This window comes from Astyanax mexicanus, chromosome 15 (assembly GCF_023375975.1).
Source record: "Astyanax mexicanus isolate ESR-SI-001 chromosome 15, AstMex3_surface, whole genome shotgun sequence".
Taxonomy (NCBI): Eukaryota; Metazoa; Chordata; class Actinopteri; order Characiformes; family Acestrorhamphidae; genus Astyanax; species Astyanax mexicanus.
This window is the reverse complement of record NC_064422.1, coordinates 35903242-35925478: the sequence shown is the minus strand read 5'-3', so window position 1 is coordinate 35925478 and position 22237 is coordinate 35903242. Positions and strand designations below refer to the sequence as shown.

The 22237-nt window shown below is 37.6% G+C and overlaps 1 protein-coding gene across 9 annotated transcripts in view; it reads left to right on the top strand.

Annotated features, from left to right (window-relative positions):
- arhgap12b (Rho GTPase activating protein 12b) overlaps window positions 1–22237 on the top strand; it is a 96444-nt gene extending 74207 nt beyond the window's left edge. For 3 of the 9 annotated variants that reach the window (XM_007259664.4, XM_007259672.4, XM_007259671.4), the window contains 17 exons: window positions 118–258; window positions 370–450; window positions 1817–1942; window positions 5432–5506; window positions 6352–6423; window positions 6901–6962; window positions 7988–8069; window positions 8875–8997; window positions 12337–12438; window positions 12580–12678; window positions 13769–13871; window positions 14580–14699; window positions 14877–14975; window positions 15615–15692; window positions 15984–16118; window positions 16787–16892; window positions 20125–22237. In XM_007259664.4, coding sequence (XP_007259726.1) covers window positions 118–258; window positions 370–450; window positions 1817–1942; window positions 5432–5506; window positions 6352–6423; window positions 6901–6962; window positions 7988–8069; window positions 8875–8997; window positions 12337–12438; window positions 12580–12678; window positions 13769–13871; window positions 14580–14699; window positions 14877–14975; window positions 15615–15692; window positions 15984–16118; window positions 16787–16892; window positions 20125–20299 — 1779 coding nt within the window. In that variant the 3' untranslated portion in view covers window positions 20300–22237. The remainder of the gene's footprint in view (window positions 1–117; window positions 259–369; window positions 451–1816; window positions 1943–5431; window positions 5507–6351; window positions 6424–6900; window positions 6963–7987; window positions 8070–8874; window positions 8998–12336; window positions 12439–12579; window positions 12679–13768; window positions 13872–14579; window positions 14700–14876; window positions 14976–15614; window positions 15693–15983; window positions 16119–16786; window positions 16893–20124) is intronic. The other 6 variants (XM_007259666.4, XM_007259665.4, XM_007259667.4 and 3 more) reach the window with 6 other exon arrangements.

Genomic DNA, 22237 nt, shown 5'->3' with positions numbered 1-22237 from the left:
TTGGTAAAATTAAAGAAACTTATCATTTTTGAGTGGCATCTTATTTTTTTCAGAGCTGTACAATATAATATCATATTAATCTCATTATCATCATCATTATCTCTCTTCCTCCCTCAGATGCTGTCTTCTGAAGAGAACTGCCCGAGCACTCACTCCAGCCAGTCAGATAGTCAGTATGGGTCGCCACCCAGAGGCTGGTCTGAAGAGCTTGACGAGCATGGCCACACACTGTATGTTTGTGAATACAATAATGAGAAGGTAAATCACACATTATCAGTGAATAACTGTCCAGCTCTGATCAATTTTCAGTTTTTTTTCTGTTCTGTAAGGTTCATTTGTTGATAAATGTATGTGTGCTGTGTGTTTCAGTGGATAAAGCATGTGGATGAGCAGGGCAGGCCGTACTACTACAGTGCTGATGGGTCTCGGTCTGAGTGGGAGCTCCCCAAGGTAAGATATGTTCAGTGGCTCAGAAATTTGCTTCCTTAGTTTAGAATGGGAGATTCATTGCTAACATATACACTGGACTTTTATGTACGAACAGTACCTCTCAAAAAAAAGAGGCAATGTATTTGCATGTATTAATATTCATGAGCAAGAGCCAAATCCTGTTTTTCCTTAGAGACCTCTTATTCAGTGATCTAAAGCAGGGCTGAATAGAAAAACTGAGCAATTTTTTTTTTCACAAAAAACATGCCATTCATTCATAGAGACCACAACTACACAAGGCCAAGTGCATTATTACCAAGACCTGCATGTCACTAAAGCTTCACTGAACTGGGGTGTCTGTTGTTTGCATGATCTGGCCATTACATACAAGGCCTTATTAAGGAAGTGCACCCATATAGACTCACACACTCACCCTAATCTTCCACTGCTCTCTCTGAACCCCCCGGTGTTTAATGACTGCTATAGCGGGCGGAAGGTGCTGGCCAGCGGTGAGAGATCCACAGGGTTCCTAGCTAATCTAAAATTACCCTGATTCTCTAATCTGGTTAATAGATCAGACACGCAGGCGCACAGATCGAGACTGTAGACCACACACTGTCTGATCACAGGCTCTTCAACACCTCTTACATTCCCCTGCACTCTCACACTCTCAGCACTCGCATGGAGTAAGGGTGGGTTTATTTGGGGCGGGGGGTCTTTACCTGGAGGAGGGAGAGTGGAACACACATGGTGTTGTGGCCAGCGAGGGGAGAGGTAGATATTCTGCTGTTTATTAATTTTTGTTGTAGATGTTGTTGTGTTGGCTTTCTTAGCTGTGGTTATATGAACGGTCAGATTTGTTTTAAATGATTTTATTTATTCAATTTTTGTTTTTAATCTGTTTTTAACAGTTTTATACTTTTTTGTATGTTATTAATCAACTATTGAAGAGTTTTTTGAGTTTTTTTTTTGGACAAAATCAGATAGGTGCTATCTTTTAAACATCCCTTAATCTGGTTCTGCAAAATAACTCTTATTATAACTTTTATTATTATTATTACTAGTAATTATGTTCATTATTTTATTTTATTTTTAGCTTTAACTTTATTTTTGATATTTTTGTCTTTATATAATTATTTTAAGACCTATTTATTATTTTATTTTATTTTACCTCATATCTTTTAAATTATTTAATTTGTAGTTATTTTAACTTGGTAATTTTCCTCTTATTATTATTATTTTTTTTTTATGATTTAAATATTATTGTTCCTTTCATATATATTTTTTTATCCCTGACCATCATCACCCTCAATGTAGCTTAAGGTGAAAATACAGCTTGGTTAATTGATCTATTGATTGATTATAGTCTATATGTCTCTTTCCACAGTACAATCTCTCCCCTCCAAACGCTGGAGAAGCTCCTAAAAGTCGCAGTTTGGAACGGAAGCAGCCAGACCCCATCGTTTTAACCAAGTGGAGATACAGCACCTATGTACTAGACCTTACTGACAAGGTATAAATACATATATACACAAACACACACACACACTTTTACATATATTTTTCTTACATAGGCATGTGTTGTGGTTTATTCCTGAGCTTTGGTGTGTCTGTGGTTAGAGCCGATGCTGTGGTGGTGATGGTGTTAGGCACTGTGTGAAGTCAGTAGATTTAGCATTAGCACTGTTAGCTGTTGTGCTGAGTGAGAGTGGCTGTGTACAGCAGCTCATTACTAATCGGCTCCGACAGCGTTCATACTGAGACTCAGCACTCTCGCCACCTAATCCAGCTCAGCCTGCAGCCTCTATATAACACCCCATTTAAGACATGGCATACAGATGACATCAGCAGTCATTGATATTAAACACTACTACACAACTACATTTCTATTTTTTTACTATTATTTATGGTATTGGTGAAGAACTTGATATGTCTACATTCACACAGCAGGTAGAAGTGGTAGAAATTAGTGTAAACTGCCAAAAACACACACTGACTCTCTGATATCTTCACTTCTAATTGACAAATCTATAAAACAAAAATGGCCATATTAAGAAGGAAGAATGGACAGGGTTGAACAGGAAAATGGACAAAATCAGTGAGTGAGGGTTTCAAAGGCAGAATAGAGAGGGAACTGGCCTCATATATACACAGCTCTGGAGAAAAAAAGACTACTTTCTTTGATTTTACCAAATTAAAATACTCTGGAATATAATCAAGAGGAAGATGGGTGATCACAAGCCATCAAACCAAACTGAACTGCTTGACTTTTTGCACCAGGAGTAAAGGCATAAAGTTATTCTAAAGCAGTGTGTAAGACTGGTGGAGGAGAACATGCCAAGATGCATGAAAACACTGAATATTGATTTCTGAACTCTTTTGAATATCAGAGAGTTTATGAATAACACTTTATGAATATAAACTTGTTTTCTTTGCATTATGTGAGGTCTGAAAGCTCTGCATTGTTTTGTTACTTCAGTCATTTTCATTTTCCACAAATAAATGCTATAAATGACTTTTTTTATTTGGAATTTGGGAGAAATGTTGTCTGTAGTTTATAGGATAAAACAACAATGTTCATTTTACTCAAACATATTCATATTCAAATAGCAAAATCAGAGAAACTGATTCAGAAACTGAAGTGGTCTCTTCATTTGTTCCAGAGCTTCCAGAGCTGATTTATTTGTTCAAACTATATTGGAAGGTTGTGTCCCAACCTATCTGTGTTTCTAATAAAATGGCCAAACAGATTAGTACAGCCTAGATTCATCAAGCAGTCTATATCATCTATTTAAGACCCAGTCAGGATGTTTTGTGAAAGCAATGGTTTATAGTTTTATAGTTTAGCCCCAGAGTAATGGGCTATTCCCTTTTAAATTTATGTTTTAGTTGTAGGATGAACCGTCATCAACTGTGGTGTTGATGGGGATGGTTTAGATATGGGTATATGCTTAATAAAAGTAGAACCATGTTTTGATTTCATAAAGATCTGTTTTTGTTCAGCAGCGGTTAATATGAAGAACTTATACACTGACCAGGACTCTAGATTAACATCTCAGAGGCAAAAAATAGCACAAGGGATGAGATTAAAGCGTTTTCTATGCTTTCGGCACAGAGATTTTGGGTGCAGTCCTAAAAGTCGCAGTTTGGAACTGAGACATTGTTGGCCCTGGGACGTTGTTAGTCTGGAGTCCTGGTCAATGCATAAGTTCTTCATATTAACAGCTGCTTTTCAAAAACGGATCTTTATAGAATAAAAAATTGTGCTTTTATTAAGCATGTACCCAAATCTAAACCATCCTAATTTTTTGAAGAGTCACCTGCTGGTTGAAATATGACTGGGGGTATTCCCTACTGCTTAGCATCTGAGTTTGAGTGAGGCTTAATAGTTGGAACCAGATGATGGAACATAACATTTCCGAAGTTGTGCAGCCATTTAACATTCCTTATTCCAGCCATTACCACCTAATGTGGACAGCACAGTGTGTGGTAATGATTGTGACTGGCATTATCTGGCAAGAACATGCATTAATAGGCAAGTGACTATAACAGAAATCACCTTCATCCTGCTGATGAGTCTCTTTCATTCTGTGTTCCTCATGCTCCTTGGATGTAGAACTCTGCTGAAAACCATTAGCTCCATATCGTATAAAAAATGTTGTCCTGTACAGTGAGTGTTACTGTAAGTGTGTGGAGCAGCTGTCCATGGTGCTGCTCTGGGTCTCGGGTCAGCATAGTTTGGCAGTGAATTGTGGTATGGTAGTCTTCTGTGTAGTGGACCAGTATATAATAGAAACAAGGAAGATCCTATTTGCATAAACCATGGTATTCAGGACCATTAAAACTTTCTCAGAGTCTATATTTTAGACATTGCTCTTTTGCCCATCACTCTTGAACCATAGAAGTATTTTTGTGATTTTTTTTTTGTATCTGTGAACCACAGAATTGAGAAACATGGATGTTTAAAGGAGAACTCTGATGTGAAATGGAATTTGGATGTATTAAAATGTTATTTAAAAAAACTTACCTTTGTTGAATAGCCCACCTCTGTTTTCCCGCAGCTTTCTTAGATCCAGTGTTTTGTGCACTTTGCCCAAAAAGGCTTTTAGAAGGAGTGAGATGAGGCATGTCTTCTGCCTGAAGATAAATCACTTTTTCCACCGTTATCCAGGCTCAAAGTAGCTCTACACCATCTTGCTAGAATCCGGAGAGCCCTGACATTTAAAACGAGGCGTTTATAACTTTAAAAGTGCACAAGAAGTTTATTAAAAGTCACTGTTTACATCCCATAGCGTAGGTAAATCTCCGGGCGTCGGCACCTTAAATTTAAGTCACAATAAGTCAACCGTCGAGCACAAATAGTAAAACATTTTGAGCAAACTTTATGTCATTTGTTGATGGTTCTTCGCATTCTAATATTTCAACAGTAGCCAGATATTTTCAGCAACAGCTGGAATTCATACATTTCCAAGGAATTAAGTTTGCAATCTGCTCAACTATCCTACAGTACCTATTCGCTTTGTGTTCAACGGGGGACTTATTGCGACTTAAATTAAAGATGGCGGCGACTTTTAATAAACTTCTTGTGCACTTTTAAAGTTATTTATGCCTCGTTTTAAATGTCAGGGCTCTCTGGATTCTACCGATGATGTGTGGAGCAACTTTGAGCCTATTTTAAAAGCCTGTTTTGGCAAACTGCACAAAATAATGGATCTCAAAAAGCTGCAGGAGAGCGGAGGAAGTACTTTTTAACACATTTTAATACAACCAAAGTCCTTTTCACCACAGAGTTCTCCTTTAAGATCCTTCAGGTCTTACTGATCGATTTGTATTTGAATTACTAAATAATTACGTTCTCTGATGTTCTCCTTTCAGCATATCAAATGGTAACATGTTATTTTGTAATAAAATATCATATAGTATGCAGTGTAATATTTTATGATGATTAACAAAGGCTAAAGTAACACACAGAGTCATCTACTGTGCATTGGTTCTTTTCCAGCTGTCAGTCAAAAGTAGGCGGTTCAGCTCGGAACGCCTCTCCAGGGCTTTTGGCCTATCATTGTACACACATCAAGTTAGTGCCCAAACCCTTCGCTGAGCCATGACCAATCAGAGCTGATTACTGCTTTTAATGTAATCAGACACTAGAACCAATCAGATGCGTTCTCGGCAGATTGTAGCGTCGCAAACGCGCAATGTAAGTGTGTGTGTGTGTGTGTGTGAGAGAGAGTGAGAGAGTGTAAAAGGGCACAATGCTTGATTTAATATGAATCATATAGATCACACTAACCCCTCGCTGTAGTCTGAAGGTGTGTCTCTTCCTGTATGGCATCATCATCCAAACTACTCTGGAAAAGGTTTCCAAAAACATTTCACGAGCAATTTTATCAATGCACCCAAATAACCATTAAATAATTGTTAATTAAGTGCAAATAACCTTTTTAAGGATATCCTTTTTGTAGTTAGATGTGGTTAAAACAGATTAAAACCCCTTTTATGCTGATAAATTACATCAGCATACAGATGAATCTCCAAAAAATTGAATATAATCAAGAATCAAGCTTTTTACCCTTCTGATGACTCACTAAGCCCCGCTTCTGCACCCAGCTAATGAATAACCATTTTTAAGACCATTTCCCTTTTGGGATAAATCAGGTCTTTTCTGTATACTATTGTAAGTTATTTTATTTTAAGTACTTTAATGAATGAAGAAATATAAATCTAAATAAAGCACATTTCTGCTTTTGAAATGTAAACACTGATTTACACCTTTTCCATAGTATTTGTTTGGTTTAGCCATCAGGAGAACCTGACCCGCCTTCAGTCTGGCTCACATTTACTGCATTCATCCCCCATTCCTCCTCTTTTCCTCTCTAACACTAACTCTGCTCTTTTTCTCTAATCTCTTCTGGTTTTTAGGAGACTGGGACCAACAAACACATCTCCCCCGACTCCGACTCCTGTCCCTCCTCACCTAAACACCCCTCTACAGTTAGTATATAACAACTAACATGTTCTACTGTATGTACTGTATGTTTGCGTGTGTGTGTGTTGCATCATTAATCCTCTTAATCCTGTTCTCACTTGCGCTCTCTGTGTGTGTGTGTGTGTGTGTGTGTGTGTGTGCTAAAAGAGAGATTGATGGGGATGCACAATTTGAACAAATTGGTACTGTGTCCGGATTAACGGATATAAGGTTTTAATCACTAGTTAATCTTGTAGCAAACTGTAGTTCTTGGAAATCTACGGAATCAGTATAATCAGTGTGAGCTGTTTTATTGGCTGCTCTGTTTATATGTAACATATCTGAAATATTAGCTTTTACTGCTGTTGATATTTTGTGCATCCCTGCTTCCTGAGGTACTTGATTAATGTAGCTAATTAAATTCTTTCCTGAAATTTGTTAAGTCTATTCTGTTGTCACAGTTCTACAATTGATCCTGTTTCTCAATTATTCTCTTTCTTCAGCCCTCAGAAAAGTGTGGAGTCCTCAATGTCACCAAAATCACAGAGAATGGAAAGAAAGTCAGGTACAGTCTCTGTCTGTATTACAAAGCATATATGGATGGATGGGTGGATGGACGGGTGGGTGGATGGATGGATTGTACTGGAGGCTTTAAGGTATTGGAGGGTGGATGGATGAATTGGGTGGCTTGATTGAGGGATGGCTGGATGGGTGGGTGGCTGAATAGATGGATGGATGGCTGGCTGGATCTTTTTAGACACTAAATGGTATTGAAGGATGGATGGATGGGTTGCTGGATGGATTGAGGGGTGGCTGGATGGATGGGTGCTGGATGGATGCATTGGTGGATGGATGAATGGATGGCTGGACCTTTGTTACGCTGAATGGTGGAGGGTGGATGGATGGGTTGCTGGATGGATAGATAGATGGGTGGCTGGATAGATGGATGGGTTGCTGGATGGATTGAGGGGTGGGTGGATGGATGGGTTGCTGGATGGATGGGTGGGTGGATGGATGAATGGATGGCTGGACCTTTGTTACGCTGAATGGTGGAGGGTGGATGGATGGGTTGCTGGATGGATGGGTAGCTGGATAGATGGATGAGTTGCTGTATCAGTGAGTGACTGAATTGTGTTGGAGGCTGAATGGTTTTGGAGGGTGGCTGCATGGATGGATGGATGGATGGATGGATGGATAGATAGATGGGAGAGTTGCTGGATGAGTGGATGGCTGGATTTTATTGGAGGCTGAATGGTTCTGGAGGGTGGCTAGAAGTATGGGTGGCTGAATAGATAGATGGATGTTTGGGAGGGTGTATGGGTGGCTAGACGGATGGCTGGCTGAATTTTTTTTTTGATGCTGAATGGTATTGGAGGGTGGATGGATGGGTTGCTGGATGGGTGGATAGATAGATGATGGATGGATGGATGGATGGATGAATGAGTGGGTGGCCGGCTGGCTGGATTGTATTGGAGGCTGAATGGTTTTGAAGGGTGGCTGTATAGATGGATGGATGACTGGGTGATTTTTACTGTTCTGCAGTGTTGTTTTTCAGACCTGTGTTGATTCTGTTCTCCTCTGGTTCTGTAGGAAGAGCTGGACGTCATCCTGGACAGTTCTTCAGGGGTCCACGCTGCTCTTTGCTAAGGGTCAGACCAGCAGCAGCAGCTGGGTAAGTTTGCACTTTACATGCTCTGAGTTAACTCTCTTCTCAGTGGCTCTGAACTGTTTTCAGTCTTTATCATGTATGGCATAATTAGGGGTGCCTTGAACCATTTTTTCTGCTCAGTCACATTTTACACAGACATTTAATCTGTTTTATTAATGTGCCTCACTTCATAGGTTATGGTCACATTAAATTACCAGCTGTAAACAGGGTGTTGACTGTTAGTGGATCTATGTCCTGAACCTATTAGTATAATGCAAAATAAAGTGCCAGAAGTGATTTTTTGTATAATATAGGAAAATGACCTCAATATTTTTTGCTGTCCATGATATGATCTATTGTTTTTACTTAGCAAGGAAAGCCTAGTAACATCAGTGAACTGATAAATAAATTTAGTTTTGTTATTTTAGAATATTTAAGCATTATATGCATATATGTTTTGCAGTTTTATTGTCTGAATATCCTTAATAATTTAAACTTGTTTGCACGATATTGCTCCTTATAAGGGTATAATCACATTAATAAGCTATTGTGTTATCATTATATCAGTAAATTAAAATGTTCTTAATATAACACTAAATATCAGCCCAAAAATGTGGTTATCGTGACAGGTCTAGATTTATAAATTAGCTCATGTGGAACCTTCTTCTGACTTCTTGTGAATCATCTCTCTCATCTTGATTTTGTCTGTACCTTCTGTGTGTTGTTGTGTGTGTTTGTGTGTCATTGTGAATCTGTTCATGCATCATCACTCTCTTTCTCTCTCTTTCTATTTCTGTTCTGTTCTTCCCCTCTTTCTCTTCTCTCAAAGTCGTACTACCGCAATGGCTCATTCCCTGAGCTCCTCCTCTCGTTGCTAAGCAACTGGAAGCGTTCAGTTAAGCCCCGCCCTGCGGTCTCCTATAAGCACTTTGGGCGTGGCCAGCCTTGCTCTGTATGTCTGTGCTTATCCACACAGGAAGCCTTCAGGCAGAGTTTGAAATAGTTTACTGAGCTATTAAAAAACTTGTGTACTTCTACTTTGACTGAGAACCTGCTGTAGATACACTGTACAGTGCTGTGCAAAAGTTGTAGGCTCTGTAACTGTGCAATAATTGTTTATTTACTTGAGCCAATATTATAAAACATGCAAAATTTGTAAACCTTATGTAAAAGCCATTAGGTCCTATTTCACTTGGCATTCTTCAGTTGGTGAAAAGCTTCTCTAGCAAGTTTTTGTTTATTTGCGTCCCCTGTCTCTCTGTCGCGCTCGGCGTGACTAGTTTTCAGCCTGTTCTTGTTTTTCCACCTGTTCTTGGACTCCCTGTATCCTTGTAAGGAGGTTTTTTTCCCAGCCCTGGGTTTACCTGCTTTGAGATCAATTGTTCTGCAATTGGATTCAACAACCCTCTGGGCTGGAGAGCTACTAGTCTGTAGCACTTTATCTCATAAAACTTCACTTTCCAGTATTATTTTTTTTTCATCACGTAATGGCTTGGAAAATATCTGGCCCGTGGCCAAACTTAATTGCTGTCCCTTGCTCTAGCCAGCTGTGGTGCTAGAATGGTCTTTAAGCTCTTAGTTAGAAGGACTTTTCTGGTTGGGTGAGCAAGGTTTCTCCGCAGCACTTCGTAGTTAATGCTACTGCCTTGTCAATGTGCCTACCGTGACGTGGCAAGACAAGACGTGACAAGACAATACAAGCATGTACACCATACTTGTGTTGGATACAGATAGAATTTGGCCTCTGACTTTTTCATCCGTGGTTAAATACACATATACACTCTTTATTATAGTAAGTGCACACAGTAAGACACAGTGATTTTGTGAGAACACATGCCCGGAGCGGTGGGCAGCCAGAGCAGCGAGGGTTAACCGGCTTGCTCAAGGTCCCAACAGTGGTGGCCCACCAAACCTAGGTATCAAACCCACAGCCTTATCATCGATTGGTCTGGTGCTCTAACTGTTGAGCCACTTTTTCTACAGATAGCGACAATTGTTGGTTAAATCTGTTGGACACTAGTTATTCTGCAAGAAACAGCACCTTCTCCCAAAGCTTTGGAGCATCCTGTAAGTAAGTGCATAGGGTTTCTCAGAAGAGCTTGTATGACAGTTATGACTTTTGCTTGGTGTTGGCAGACAGTCATCCAGAGCATGTTACTGGAAGGTCAGCTTGCCTTGGATGTGCCTCAGAGTTCCAATCAGGACACAGGGATCACTACTGTATCTGGTGTCATTAAGTCCACAGCCCATTCTCATGACATCTCATTGACTCTTTCTAGATCTTAGCGGTTCCAATAAGCATCAGCCTTTTTTTTCCTATCTCCTGGGGCTTCCACATCCTGCCACACCTAATAGTTTAACCTGTTTGGAAGTGTCATAAGTAGCATAAGTAGTTGCAGCTCTTGTCTTGGTGACTTGGTGAAGTTCTTCCACCACTGATGACCCTGGTTATCAGATCTTGGAGATCCTACTGCACTAGTTGACTGAATTAAATGGTTTTAAATGATGTTTCCAGGTGCCTAAAACCTCTACATTAGTACTGTGTGTCCAGGCAACTCTCAACCCTAATTTAATTGGAATAAAATTAGCTTAAAATAAGAATTGTAAACTGTTTTAATCTGCTGAAAGGAGGCTTCCTGTTCACTTCCTGTTTTTGCATGTCTATCCTTCTGCTCGTCTCTCATGCTTATACCCTCCCCTCTTGCTCGCTGTCGGTCTTTTCACTAAAAGAAGGCGGATTAAATGTGTTCAGAATATTTGCTTTGTGACTGGTGTGAATCAGAAATGCCTGGAAAGGCCATTGAGTGGCATGCATTTCTACACATGGATCATAAATCTGGGTGAACAGAATTTAACAGGTCTTTTTGCATGTTGATTTTACGCAACTCATTTTCAGTGTGAAGAAATAGTTTGAAAGGCAGCCTGGCTTGAGCTTTGCAGAGATGAATTAGGATGTGTGGGAATGGGTTTGAGCAAATATAACATGAAAAGTAAATTGTCATGATGACGTTGTGTAAGCAGATTGAGTGTGTGTACACTTGAGTGAGGTCTTGAGTTTTAAAGCATTATGGTGCTTTTCCACTGCATGGTACCTCCTAGGGCTGGGTGATATGGTGAAAAATCTAATATTGATATATTTCACACCTATAAGATGAGTAATATATAGTAAGTATATTGTGATTTTGATTTTAGTTCCTACATAAACTGAGTTTTCGTTTATTATTTTATTTCAGACTAGAAACAGCATTTTAGACGATTTATGGCTGTCAAAATGCAAACTATTGTTTCTTTTACATTAATTGCCAAGCACAAAAACACAATTTGAACAGTTTGAAGCCAATAAAACCAATATAAAAAATATAAATTGAGCCTTTTTTAACCCATAAGAGCCCAGACCTGTTTTTAAATAAATTCTAATTTGAATCAAATAAATTCAGGGAGCAGCTCATCGTGTTTTTCATATTGTGGGCACATCATTTTAAAATTATAATGTAACATAAATAACACAACAATAATTCCATAACTTTCATTATAATATTTAGTTCTAGAAATCAGGTCAGAACTTATGTAAAACATTTCAGTAATGCATTTTAATTGTTAAAAATGTCTGGAACACACCTGTAGAAGCAAATAACACACTTTTAGCATTCTTATATTCTGTAAATAAGGTCAGATGCATAAACACAGTTTCGCACACTGTCCTGTGATGCTCTCAGGATGTGAACTTTACACAAATTAAGGGTCTGTGATGCAACCTTTTTTATATTAAAGATTTTATATTGAAAAGGAGTAATACCTTCCTTATATTTCAGAAAAATTGTAAAATGTGTAAATAACTGCCACATAAAATAAAAATAAAAAAACAGAAACACAGGCGTAGCCACTAAGATCACGTATTCAAGGTTTTATATGTTATATATGTATATGTTATAATAATTACAATTTTAAAGAAAAATATAACATATTTCTTCTTTTTTTTTAAGTGTATTAACACTATTAGAGTAATCCATCTCTGATTTCTTGATTCTTGGTGAAAAAAAAAAAAAAAAAAAAAAAAAAAAAATTCTCAGTTAACCATGCAGTGGAAAAAGTGCTATTATTTAACATTTAAAAGACTTTTCCTGTAATCCAAAACTAACTGCCACCTAAAGCGTTGTGTTACGGCTATGTTCAGTAACCCGGTTCTACAGCACCCAATAACGAAACCGTAACACTCAGTGAGATACTGCATGCATTACAGCTTATTCTAATGCACAGTGTTTGTGTTCCTCTCTTCTTATGGCACCTGAAGTTTGGAGGAAACCAGTCGAAACCGGAATTCACGGTGGATCTTCGTGGAGGTTCAGTGGAGTGGGCATCGAAGGACAAGTCCAGCAAGAAACATGTGATCGAGGTAGAAATGCAGTACAGCATGCTTTAAATATCTGACTATTGTGTTCTATTTTTATTTTATTCTATCTTTAGTTGCTATACTGCTCCATTAACTCAAATAACCTTTCACGTCTGATGGCCCCACTTGACTCTTTGATTCCAGCTAAAGACGCGTCAGGGCACAGAGCTGCTGATCCAGTCTGAGATAGACAGCGTCATCACTGACTGGTACAAGGCGCTCACTGAGGCCATCAATACACACGTGAGTTTCTCACACACACGGCACTGCAGCCCTACTCAGATTCTTACACCAAATGTTTGAAATAACTCTGATTCTTCAGAATTTGGATAAAAAAAGAAGCAAATAACACACTTTTAGCTTTCTTACATTCTGTAAATAAGGTCAGATGAATGAACACAGATTCACACACTGTCCTGTGATGCTCTCAGGATGTTCAGTATATTTCGCATGAGTTAAATGAGTTAAAGTGAGGGAATTGCTTTAAGGAACTTTACTTAGCTTTTAAAGAATCTGTGGGATAAATAGCAAACAGCTCCCTTTAACCTTACAAGCAGATTTTCTTTTAAAAAGGTTAAATACCTTCCTTATAGTTCAGGAAAAGTGTAATATATGTAAATCACTAAAAAAGTTTTTAGAGGTTTCTTTAGAGGTTTTAGATGTAAAGATGCCGAATCTCAGTTAACCATGCAGTGGAAAAAGTGCTCTTATTTAACATTTGAAAGACTTTCCCTGTAATCAAAAACACACATCACTGCAGTCCTACACAGATTTTTAGACCAAATGTGTGAAATAACTCTGATTCTTCAGAATTTGGATAAAAAAGGTTTTTACTTTGTATATCATTATAGACTATGGTCTTGGCTGTTCAGAAATGTATTAGTGCAAAGTCCTCTTTTTGTGTTTTTTTTTTTCATAAAATAGACATTTTCCAGGTATTACTTTTCCAGTTTTTGTCAACACATAGTGCACCTACTATGAAAATGGCATAATAGTGAATTGAGAGAGAGGGGGAGGGCACACCTTATCCCCTAGGTTTAAACAATATGGCTTGCATCGAATCAATACATTTCTAAAAAAAAAAATATATATATGCCTATAAAAGAATCATGAAAATGTTATAACTTTTCAATTGAACACTATTCTTAGTGGTAAATGTTTTATTTAAATTTTCAGGCATTGTTTATAAGCCACACTATAAGCTGTTTTGGATTAAATAATAGTACATTTGTAATAATGTTGATATGTTGACTATAAATGTATAGTATTACACCTACAGACTGAAGCATGCCTCGTGTATTTTCAGTGTATTTAATGCATGTATTGTATGCAGGCATGGGAGTCAGATGAAGCTATTGAAGAAGACATGCCTGAGTCTCCTGGAACTGAGAAACAAGACAAAGAGAAGGACCATCGAGACTTTAAGAAGAACAAAGGTACAGAAAAATTCATGTTATGTTAATGTAATGCACAGATTCATCTTGGTTCATTATGGTGATTTTTCTAGTTAAAAAACTCTTTGAAGTGCTTTTTGTTTCCTACAGTAATCTGGCCGTTCTGTTTTAGTGGTTTGCACTTTGCTGTATATTTCTGTTCATAAGATCTTCTGAGGATTGTAGTCTTTGACAAACACACTAGTGCAAAGTCTGTTTTCAGACAGCCAGTTAAGCATTTTTTTTCTATACTGGTGAGGATACTTTTGCTATTGGCAGTGGAAGTCTTCCTTGGCCTACCAGTCTTGATTGATTAAGTTTGCTGTGTTCTTTCATCTCAATGGTAATAAACACTAATTTTGATCATTCAATTCCAAATAATTATACTTATGTATATTTTCATTCTATATTAACAGTTTTGATGGGTTGAATGTCAAACAATGACAAGAACAGAATGTTTTTAACTTTGAATTATATGCCCACCTAAAGGCTTTTAGGATGTACATAATATAGTTAACAGAAAAGAGGATTCATTCATATGAGAAGCAAACCTTTTTAGATATAATAAAGACGAAGGTGGTACATAATTGAATTTGCATAATTGCATACACATTGATAGATAAAAACACATTGATTAATTAAGGCTATTATATTAGCATCATATGCATTGCTCTGATTGTGTAGTGGTGAGTTTGTTCTTTTTTTATCTAGCAATTAAGAGTTCTGGCAGTATAGAGTCTTCAGATCAGAAGAAGACCAGAGTAAAGCTTAAGAAATTCCTCACGCGAAGACCCACCCTGCAGGCTGTCCGAGACAAGGGCTATATTAAAGGTAACATGCACACAAACACACACACACAAAACCACAGGCCTAGATACGTAGACATTTTGTAGGAGATAAATATTTTTTTTTTTATCATTTTGCAGATTTTTCTGTTTGCAGAATGTTGCTTTATACTTTATAAAAGGTCTGATCTCATAACCCTCTTTTCATCAATTGTGTTTCCAGATCAGGTGTTTGGGTGCAGTTTGACTAGTCTCTGTGCCCGGGAGAACACCTGCGTTCCTAATTTTGTGAAGATGTGCATTGAGCATGTGGAGAACACAGGTACTTAGGAGTTTATTCCTACTGGGTGTCAATATATTAGTGTGTGTACAGAGTAAACACAATTGTATTTTGTTGCTTTCAGGCAAAAACCTTGTATTTCTAGTTGTGGTGTTTTTCTATTTTTGACTAATGTGAATCTGGCAATTGTTTAAACATAATATTAAATTTCTCAAGAAATGCCCGAAAATTACTTAGAATAAACTTTCCTTACACTAACTTAAATTGAAATTGAGGCAATATTTTACAATAAGGGTCCCCAAATAACAGTACTTATGAGAATAATAAACACTTTTAAATGGTTAGGGAATATCTCAGCTAATTATTAATTGACACTAGATAAGCCAATATTAAACATTACTAAATTTAAATGCTTAAGGATTTTGTAAGTAGTAATAAAATAAGACAAAAAGGACTAAAATGATTGAATAATGATTAAAACGGTCTTAACTAGTGTCCGTTAATAATTTGTTAAGAGACTAAAAAGTTGTCAAAACAGATTCTTCTCTTTGCTATTTTGAAGATACAAGGTTTTTGTTTGAGAATAGTGATTTATTTGATAGATATGTGCACACAGTTAATTACATTAACTTTTGTCTTTTGTCACTCGGCTTCATCTCTCTGCTTTTTCTTTGCCGACAGGTTTAAATATAGACGGACTGTACAGAGTCAGTGGCAATCTGGCAGTCATTCAGAAGCTGCGCTTTGCTGTGAATCATGGTACGGGTTGTGCTTGTTTTTACATTATTTTGTACATTTACTGATCTTTACATGACTAGTGTTCATCAAAAAAGTTCAGGTCAACTAATGTTCAGTTTAGACTAAACCTAAACATGTGCATGTATACATTTATCTAATATATATCAGCCCTAACATCTAATCATTCAGTCATATCGATTAGAAATATAGCAATGTTTTATTTATGGACTAATTAGAATTATAATGACAGAAATGATTACATCCAGTGATACTAGTATATGTTTTATATATCTATATATGTGTGTTTGATAGATGAGCAGGTGGATCTAGATGACAGCAAATGGGAGGATATCCATGTGACCACTGGCGCTCTGAAGATGTTCTTCCGGGAGCTTCCTGAACCCCTCTTCACCTATGCCTCCTTTAATGACTTTGTTAATGCTATAAGTAAGTGCTCTTCTATTTCTACATCTGAGACATGTCTAATTATTAATAGTATGCAATTTTTAAATGCACGATGTGACCGAACATTAAAATATTCAAAAGTAGGGAATATGTTAATATTTTAACAGAGATTGTTCCAACTGCCTGGATGGCTCAGTTTATAACTAAGATGCATCCGAACTATCCAGGCAGATCCTGAGATAAATTTATGCTTTCTAGACTTGGATTACCCCGTCTCGAGACCAATAATTTCATTATGCAAATCTGAGAAAAAAATCTTTATTGTTAATACACTTTATGGACCTGGATTACTCACCTCTATGCAGGAAACCTTCTGATGTCTTGTGGAGTTCATTCCTCAAGTGATCAGATCTGTTGTGGCCTCACAAATGAATTAAATTAGTGGGTGGTGCTAATGTTATGGCTGATAAGAGTTCCTTTGTTTCTTCTGTGTGTAACACTTCAAATATGAATCACCTGCAGTGATGCAGCAAGTGTACTAAATCTATGTATTGTTTTATGAGGTAAGATGAAACCAACCACAAGAGGGTGCTGTAAGATAACAGTTTTGCAGTTGACTTACTGAAGCAGTGACTTCTACATGAGCAACCAGGCCATATGCTAATATTTTCTCCTTTTTCCTTCCTTCCTTTTTCCCGATTTTTCTGCAGAGCACTCAGACTACAAGCAGCGGCTCCAGGGAATAAAAGACTTAATCAAACAGTTGCCAAAACCAAATCAGGAGACAATGCAGGTTCTGTTCAAACACCTGAAAAGGTAGATTTTATCTCTATTTATTTCACACTAAAGCTGTAGGAAAACTGATCTTTAGGTATCTATATATAGTCTAGGAAGGCCGAGTATATGAATTAAAGTGTGTGTATACGTGTGTGTGTGTGTTTGTGTTGGTCCAGGGTGAGTAGGGTACGGCATGTGTTCTGCGCAGGCCGTCTGTATTGAGTTATCTTACTCCGTCCATTACTGAGACAGACTTGGATATGGGCCAACTACATCATTATGAGAGAGCACAGGAGGGAGGGAGGGATGAAGGGAGATAGGGGGAGAGATAGGTGATAGACCACATCCTCCTGACACCATGGTGTGATGCAGGATTGATCAACATGAGAGAAAGAGAGAGAGAGGGGAGGGGGGGGGATAGTCATAGAGAGAGCGGATGAGTGGACTGATCAAATTATATAAAGATGGGCTGATAGTAGGTATTGCAGTTAAGAAATGCTGTTTGTCTACGTGTGTGTGTGGTTGGGGGGTAGCAATTTAATTACATTACAGTGTATGGGGCGTGTAATAATTCATGCCTGCATTAAGCAGCACTGAAGATCTATAGTCTATAGTCTATAGTCTAGTCTATAACACTACAGTTTCCATACCTTTTAATGTCTACATATTATAAGGTGAGTTCCAGGCCCAGAGCCAGTGTAATGGGAGCCTAAGATATACTTAATTTTAGAATATACATTGTTATTTCACTTAAAAAGGAAAAAAGTAAAATGTATCAGTGTATTTCAATTTGTCTAAAGCTAGCAGTAATAGGGTTTGGGCAATAGAGACGCTAGCATTACTGCTACTGTGTTCTGATTGGTTGGAAAGCTGATACTTATGCTTAGTTATGGCCAGAGAATTTAAATGAGTTAAAAATCTTTATAAATTATATAGTTCTGTATTGAGAAACTTTTATTTTTCAGTTAAAACCAATCATTCATTTACAAACTATTATTTAGTTCAAATGCTTATTACATTAACCCCTTCGTTTTAGTCCCACTCAGGAGTGCCCTCTAGTGTCTGAGAAACACTAAAAACGTTCTTGAGTGGTAAAGAAACCTTGTTCATTACTATCTTAAGTCAAATAATCAGAATTTATTAAATTGAGAGAGTTGGGTCCATCTTATCTCATTAGTTTGTGCTGTAGTTTAGAATGATCTCTCAGACAGTACAGTATTGGCTGGACATTTTGGTGAAGTAATGATGACTTTCATACACAGATCAGTTCTTACCTTGTAGTTGCTGATCAGGGAGTTAAACATTATTCCAAAGTTTGTGGTGAGAAATAACCCCAAAGTGCAGTGCAGGAACACTTGACTACAGGCCATAAGGTTTAGTCTGTTCTGAAAAAAATCTATTGAAATCTGTTAAAGTGTGGTACAGGTTATATATCATTTGTAGACAAATGATTGAATAATAAAGAAGATTGTATATATTTAAAATCATATTATTTAATAAACAAATATTTTAAAAAAAGAATGGTAAAGCAGACAACTTACCCAAGAGAGTGCATCATACAGTCCAATGCAACACAGCATTTTAAATGTGGTTTATTTAAAAAAGCATAGTACATTGTATCTTGAGAAACAATGTACAGAACATCACAGAAGCCCTGTATGATGATGCATTACTAAGTTATGCATGAGAAGGTTAAACTGGCACCCGGCCCCAACCCCTGATTGATATTGGAAATCAACTGATAATCATACTGAGAGATAATCTGCGATCTGTATCGACCCCAACAACACTGATCAGTACAATTTTCCGAAGCACTTTGCTTAACATAGCCATCTACTTACCATTATAATCAAACTGCCTAAAATACTGACATTTAGGTCTGAAAACATGAAGGCTGTGAATCTAGGAATTAAGCATTTATGCGAAATGCATACTTTCAGTGTGAAGCGAAGGTTTTTAAGCAGCAGATTTTGAGTAAAATTGTTAGTTTGACTGCTTGTCATTTACAGTCAGTGTACACATCCTCTCCATAGAGCTTTTGCGCTGTAAAACATGGGTAGGTAGTGAAGGTCCATCCTGGTACTGAGCTCAGATTGTCATCACCGTATCAAACACCCTGACGTTTGTCTTTGATTTCATTTGCATGTAAATGAGCCTCAGTCCACTGTAACTGCAGATAGAGGACAGTGGCGAAGTGGTTCATAAACAACATGACCTGACATTTTACTGCAGCAGGAGGGTTATAGGACTCATATTTGTGTGTTTATTTCACAGGAAACCAAAATTCTTAGGGCAGTAATAGCTAATCAATTACATTAGTGTGATCCAATAAATACAATAAAATAATTGAGATTGCTGACTAATAAGTTTTATCTTAACGTTTTCTAGGAAGTAATGTGATAGCAATATGTAAATTGATCATGAAGTGTTTACTCAGAGGAACCTACCTGTGCCAGTTGTGTGGTGTTATCTTGTGAGAGGTTAAATACTAGCCAGCATGCTCATGGCAAGGCGATGTGAATTCCGAAAATCGAGAGGGGAAGAGTGGATTTCCTTTCTTTTCCTTTCTAAATAGAAGGAGTTCACACATGTAATAAAATGTATATCTGTATATCTGCTTTCATTGGTATCATTATATCATCATCAGTCCCTGGACAACTGTGCATGAATTGTGCATAGAAATTTCCAGGCCTGGATACATTTTGGAAAAAGAAAAATACCCAGAATGTTTTGGGAAAAATCATGTGAATTTAAAAAATTTGTTTGACCAATTAGGTTTATTTATTTATGTATTTATTTTAGGTAAATCCAACACATCTCTTTACATTAGCTAGCTGTCTATGTGGGTCCTATTCAGACTGAGGTTTTAGCTTCAACTATAACTGTAAATTCACTCAGTAAGAGAAAAATCCTGCTTTAATGCTGTCTGGCTTCATTCAGACACATGTAAGGCAGATACATGCAAAATATGCAGAAATGTTATTCAGCTAGTAAAACACGACATTTCATAGTGTTTTTAAAATTAATTTTAGGTGAGATATAGGCCTATACCAGTTTTGACATGGATTTCAGTTCTTTTGCTTCTTGCCATGTCTGTACTGATGTTTTAAAGAATGTATGGTGATTAAAGGCATGGAAAAGTTAAAAAAAAAAAAAAAAGTGTATTGGTTAAAAACTATAAACCCTGTATCTTATAATATTATACTTATATCAGTGTATCAATGTATCATTAATACATCTCTCTCTCTTTTTCTGCATTGCTTTTCTTCAGAGTGATAGATCACGGAGAAGCCAACAGGATGACCACTCAAAGCGTGGCCATCGTGTTTGGCCCAACGCTCCTGAGGCCTGAGACAGAGACGGGCAACATGGCTGTCCACATGGTCTACCAGAACCAGATCGTAGAACTGATCTTGCTGGAATATGAGAACATATTCGGCAGGTAGAGCGTCGGTGGTGTGTTCTACATCTCTCATGCTCACCTGCTAATAAAAAGGTCCAGAGAACACCATGCCAAAACACGACCGCCGCAGAATCCACCATGTTAAAGCAGGCTTCAGGCAGGCTTCATTCGCTGTGGACCAAGCTTAGTAGAGAAACAAATACTAAGAGAAGACGAGTGACTGAGTTACGGACGCTTGTGATGGTGGCTGAAAATATTTCAAGTTTATAGAAAGGTACTTTATGCACTTCATGCTTTTTTGGGCTTTTGATGATGTACAGATTTTTTTTTTTGGTTACCATTCCTGTGAAGGGGCTGCTTCTGCTCTTGGCTGAGAATAAGCTGGATAGTATTGTGAACAGTTTAAAATTCTCCATTTGTGCTCTTGCTGAGGCTTGGAAAACTCACTCATTGGACATTTTGGACAATATGCTACTTTCTGGACCAGTATGGCTGGCTTGAAGGAGACTGCTATATGGGCTAAGGATTCTGGTATATGAAGTTTACCTTTGAAGTGTATATGTATGGTGAATACTGAAGAATACTGAAACAAAAAGCTTCTGAAACTGGACTGGCAATTAATTGCAGCACAGAATCCCACTAATCTGCACTTGGTTTTTGTTTTGGACATTTTATTATTTTTTTTGCTGTTGAATTACAATGGAAATGGACTGTTCTGGACGGCAGTATTATTTCTCAGTGACTACTGTTCTGTGGAAAAGCAGTCATTTACGAGGCTGATCTGAAGAGGTATGACTAATGGCTTACTGTCAGTATTAGAACTGGACTCTTTCAGGAATTGAGAGGATTGGGGTGACTTACTCTGATGTGCTTTTTCAACTTTTTTGCTTCTAGCATCTGCCCTTTTGACTGCAGGCTAACTACCATTCTTTGAAAGAACTGGAAAGAAATGTCCATTTCTCTCCAAGAGTGGATATTACTGGATTACTGGATTTTTCATCTCCTTTTGGCAACATCTCACACCCAATAGGATCTCAGAACGGCTCGCTCTGAGCTTTTGAGGAACTCTCCACTGTAACTGGACTGAGACCGTATTAATGGCTTGTGTGCAATCAGGCTTGTGGTCACGTCTGTGTTGATTATTTGAGGATCAAATGAAGCGTTTATGTATTGTGGAACAGTTGGCAACGTCACTTCGTTGCGTGTCTTCCAGTGGTTGTACCAGTTTATACCAATGTGCTGTTTCAATGTTACCTACGCCTACTGCCCAGTAGGACCAGAAAAAAATACCAAATGTGACCATGACCAGTGGCCATGAATTATTTAGGAATATGTTAAAAGATGAACTCCTTCCTCTCTCTGTCTTTGCCCCGCCCACATTGTTGCTGTACTTTTTTCCTTTTATATCCTTTATTCCCTTTTCCCTGCTTACTCCATCTATCCATCTCTTACCCTCTCTAGCATTACTGGAACCTGAAAACAGAGACGTTCAAGTTTGCATCCAGTCCTGCCGCTACTGTTTCAAATCAATAGTGATAGCGATACTCCCCTTTCTTCCCTTCTTTCCTCTTCTTCTTCTTCCCTGTTCTTCTATCTATCCTTCTTACCCTAGTCTCCACATCAATATATCAACTGAGGGTACTGGAAATATGAGTGGCATGGGGGTGTTCAGGCTGTACACGAAGTAAAAATCCATTTTGATACCAGATTTTGAAAGCATGTGTACAGATTCCCTTACAAACTTCAAAAGACTTAATGAACCAATTGTTAAAAAAAAAGCAGATAAACAATAAAGTGAGAAGAGATTGCTCTAATATTATAAACGTTAAGAATAATAAATATTAGATATTAATTGCTTCAGAAGTTAAGAAGGGTTGGCATTGCAATGCATTGTGAACAGCACATTTTGAATGTAATTCTGAGACTAACTACTGTTTCTGACATGGACGTGTCTAATTCTGATTAAAAAGAATTCAAATTA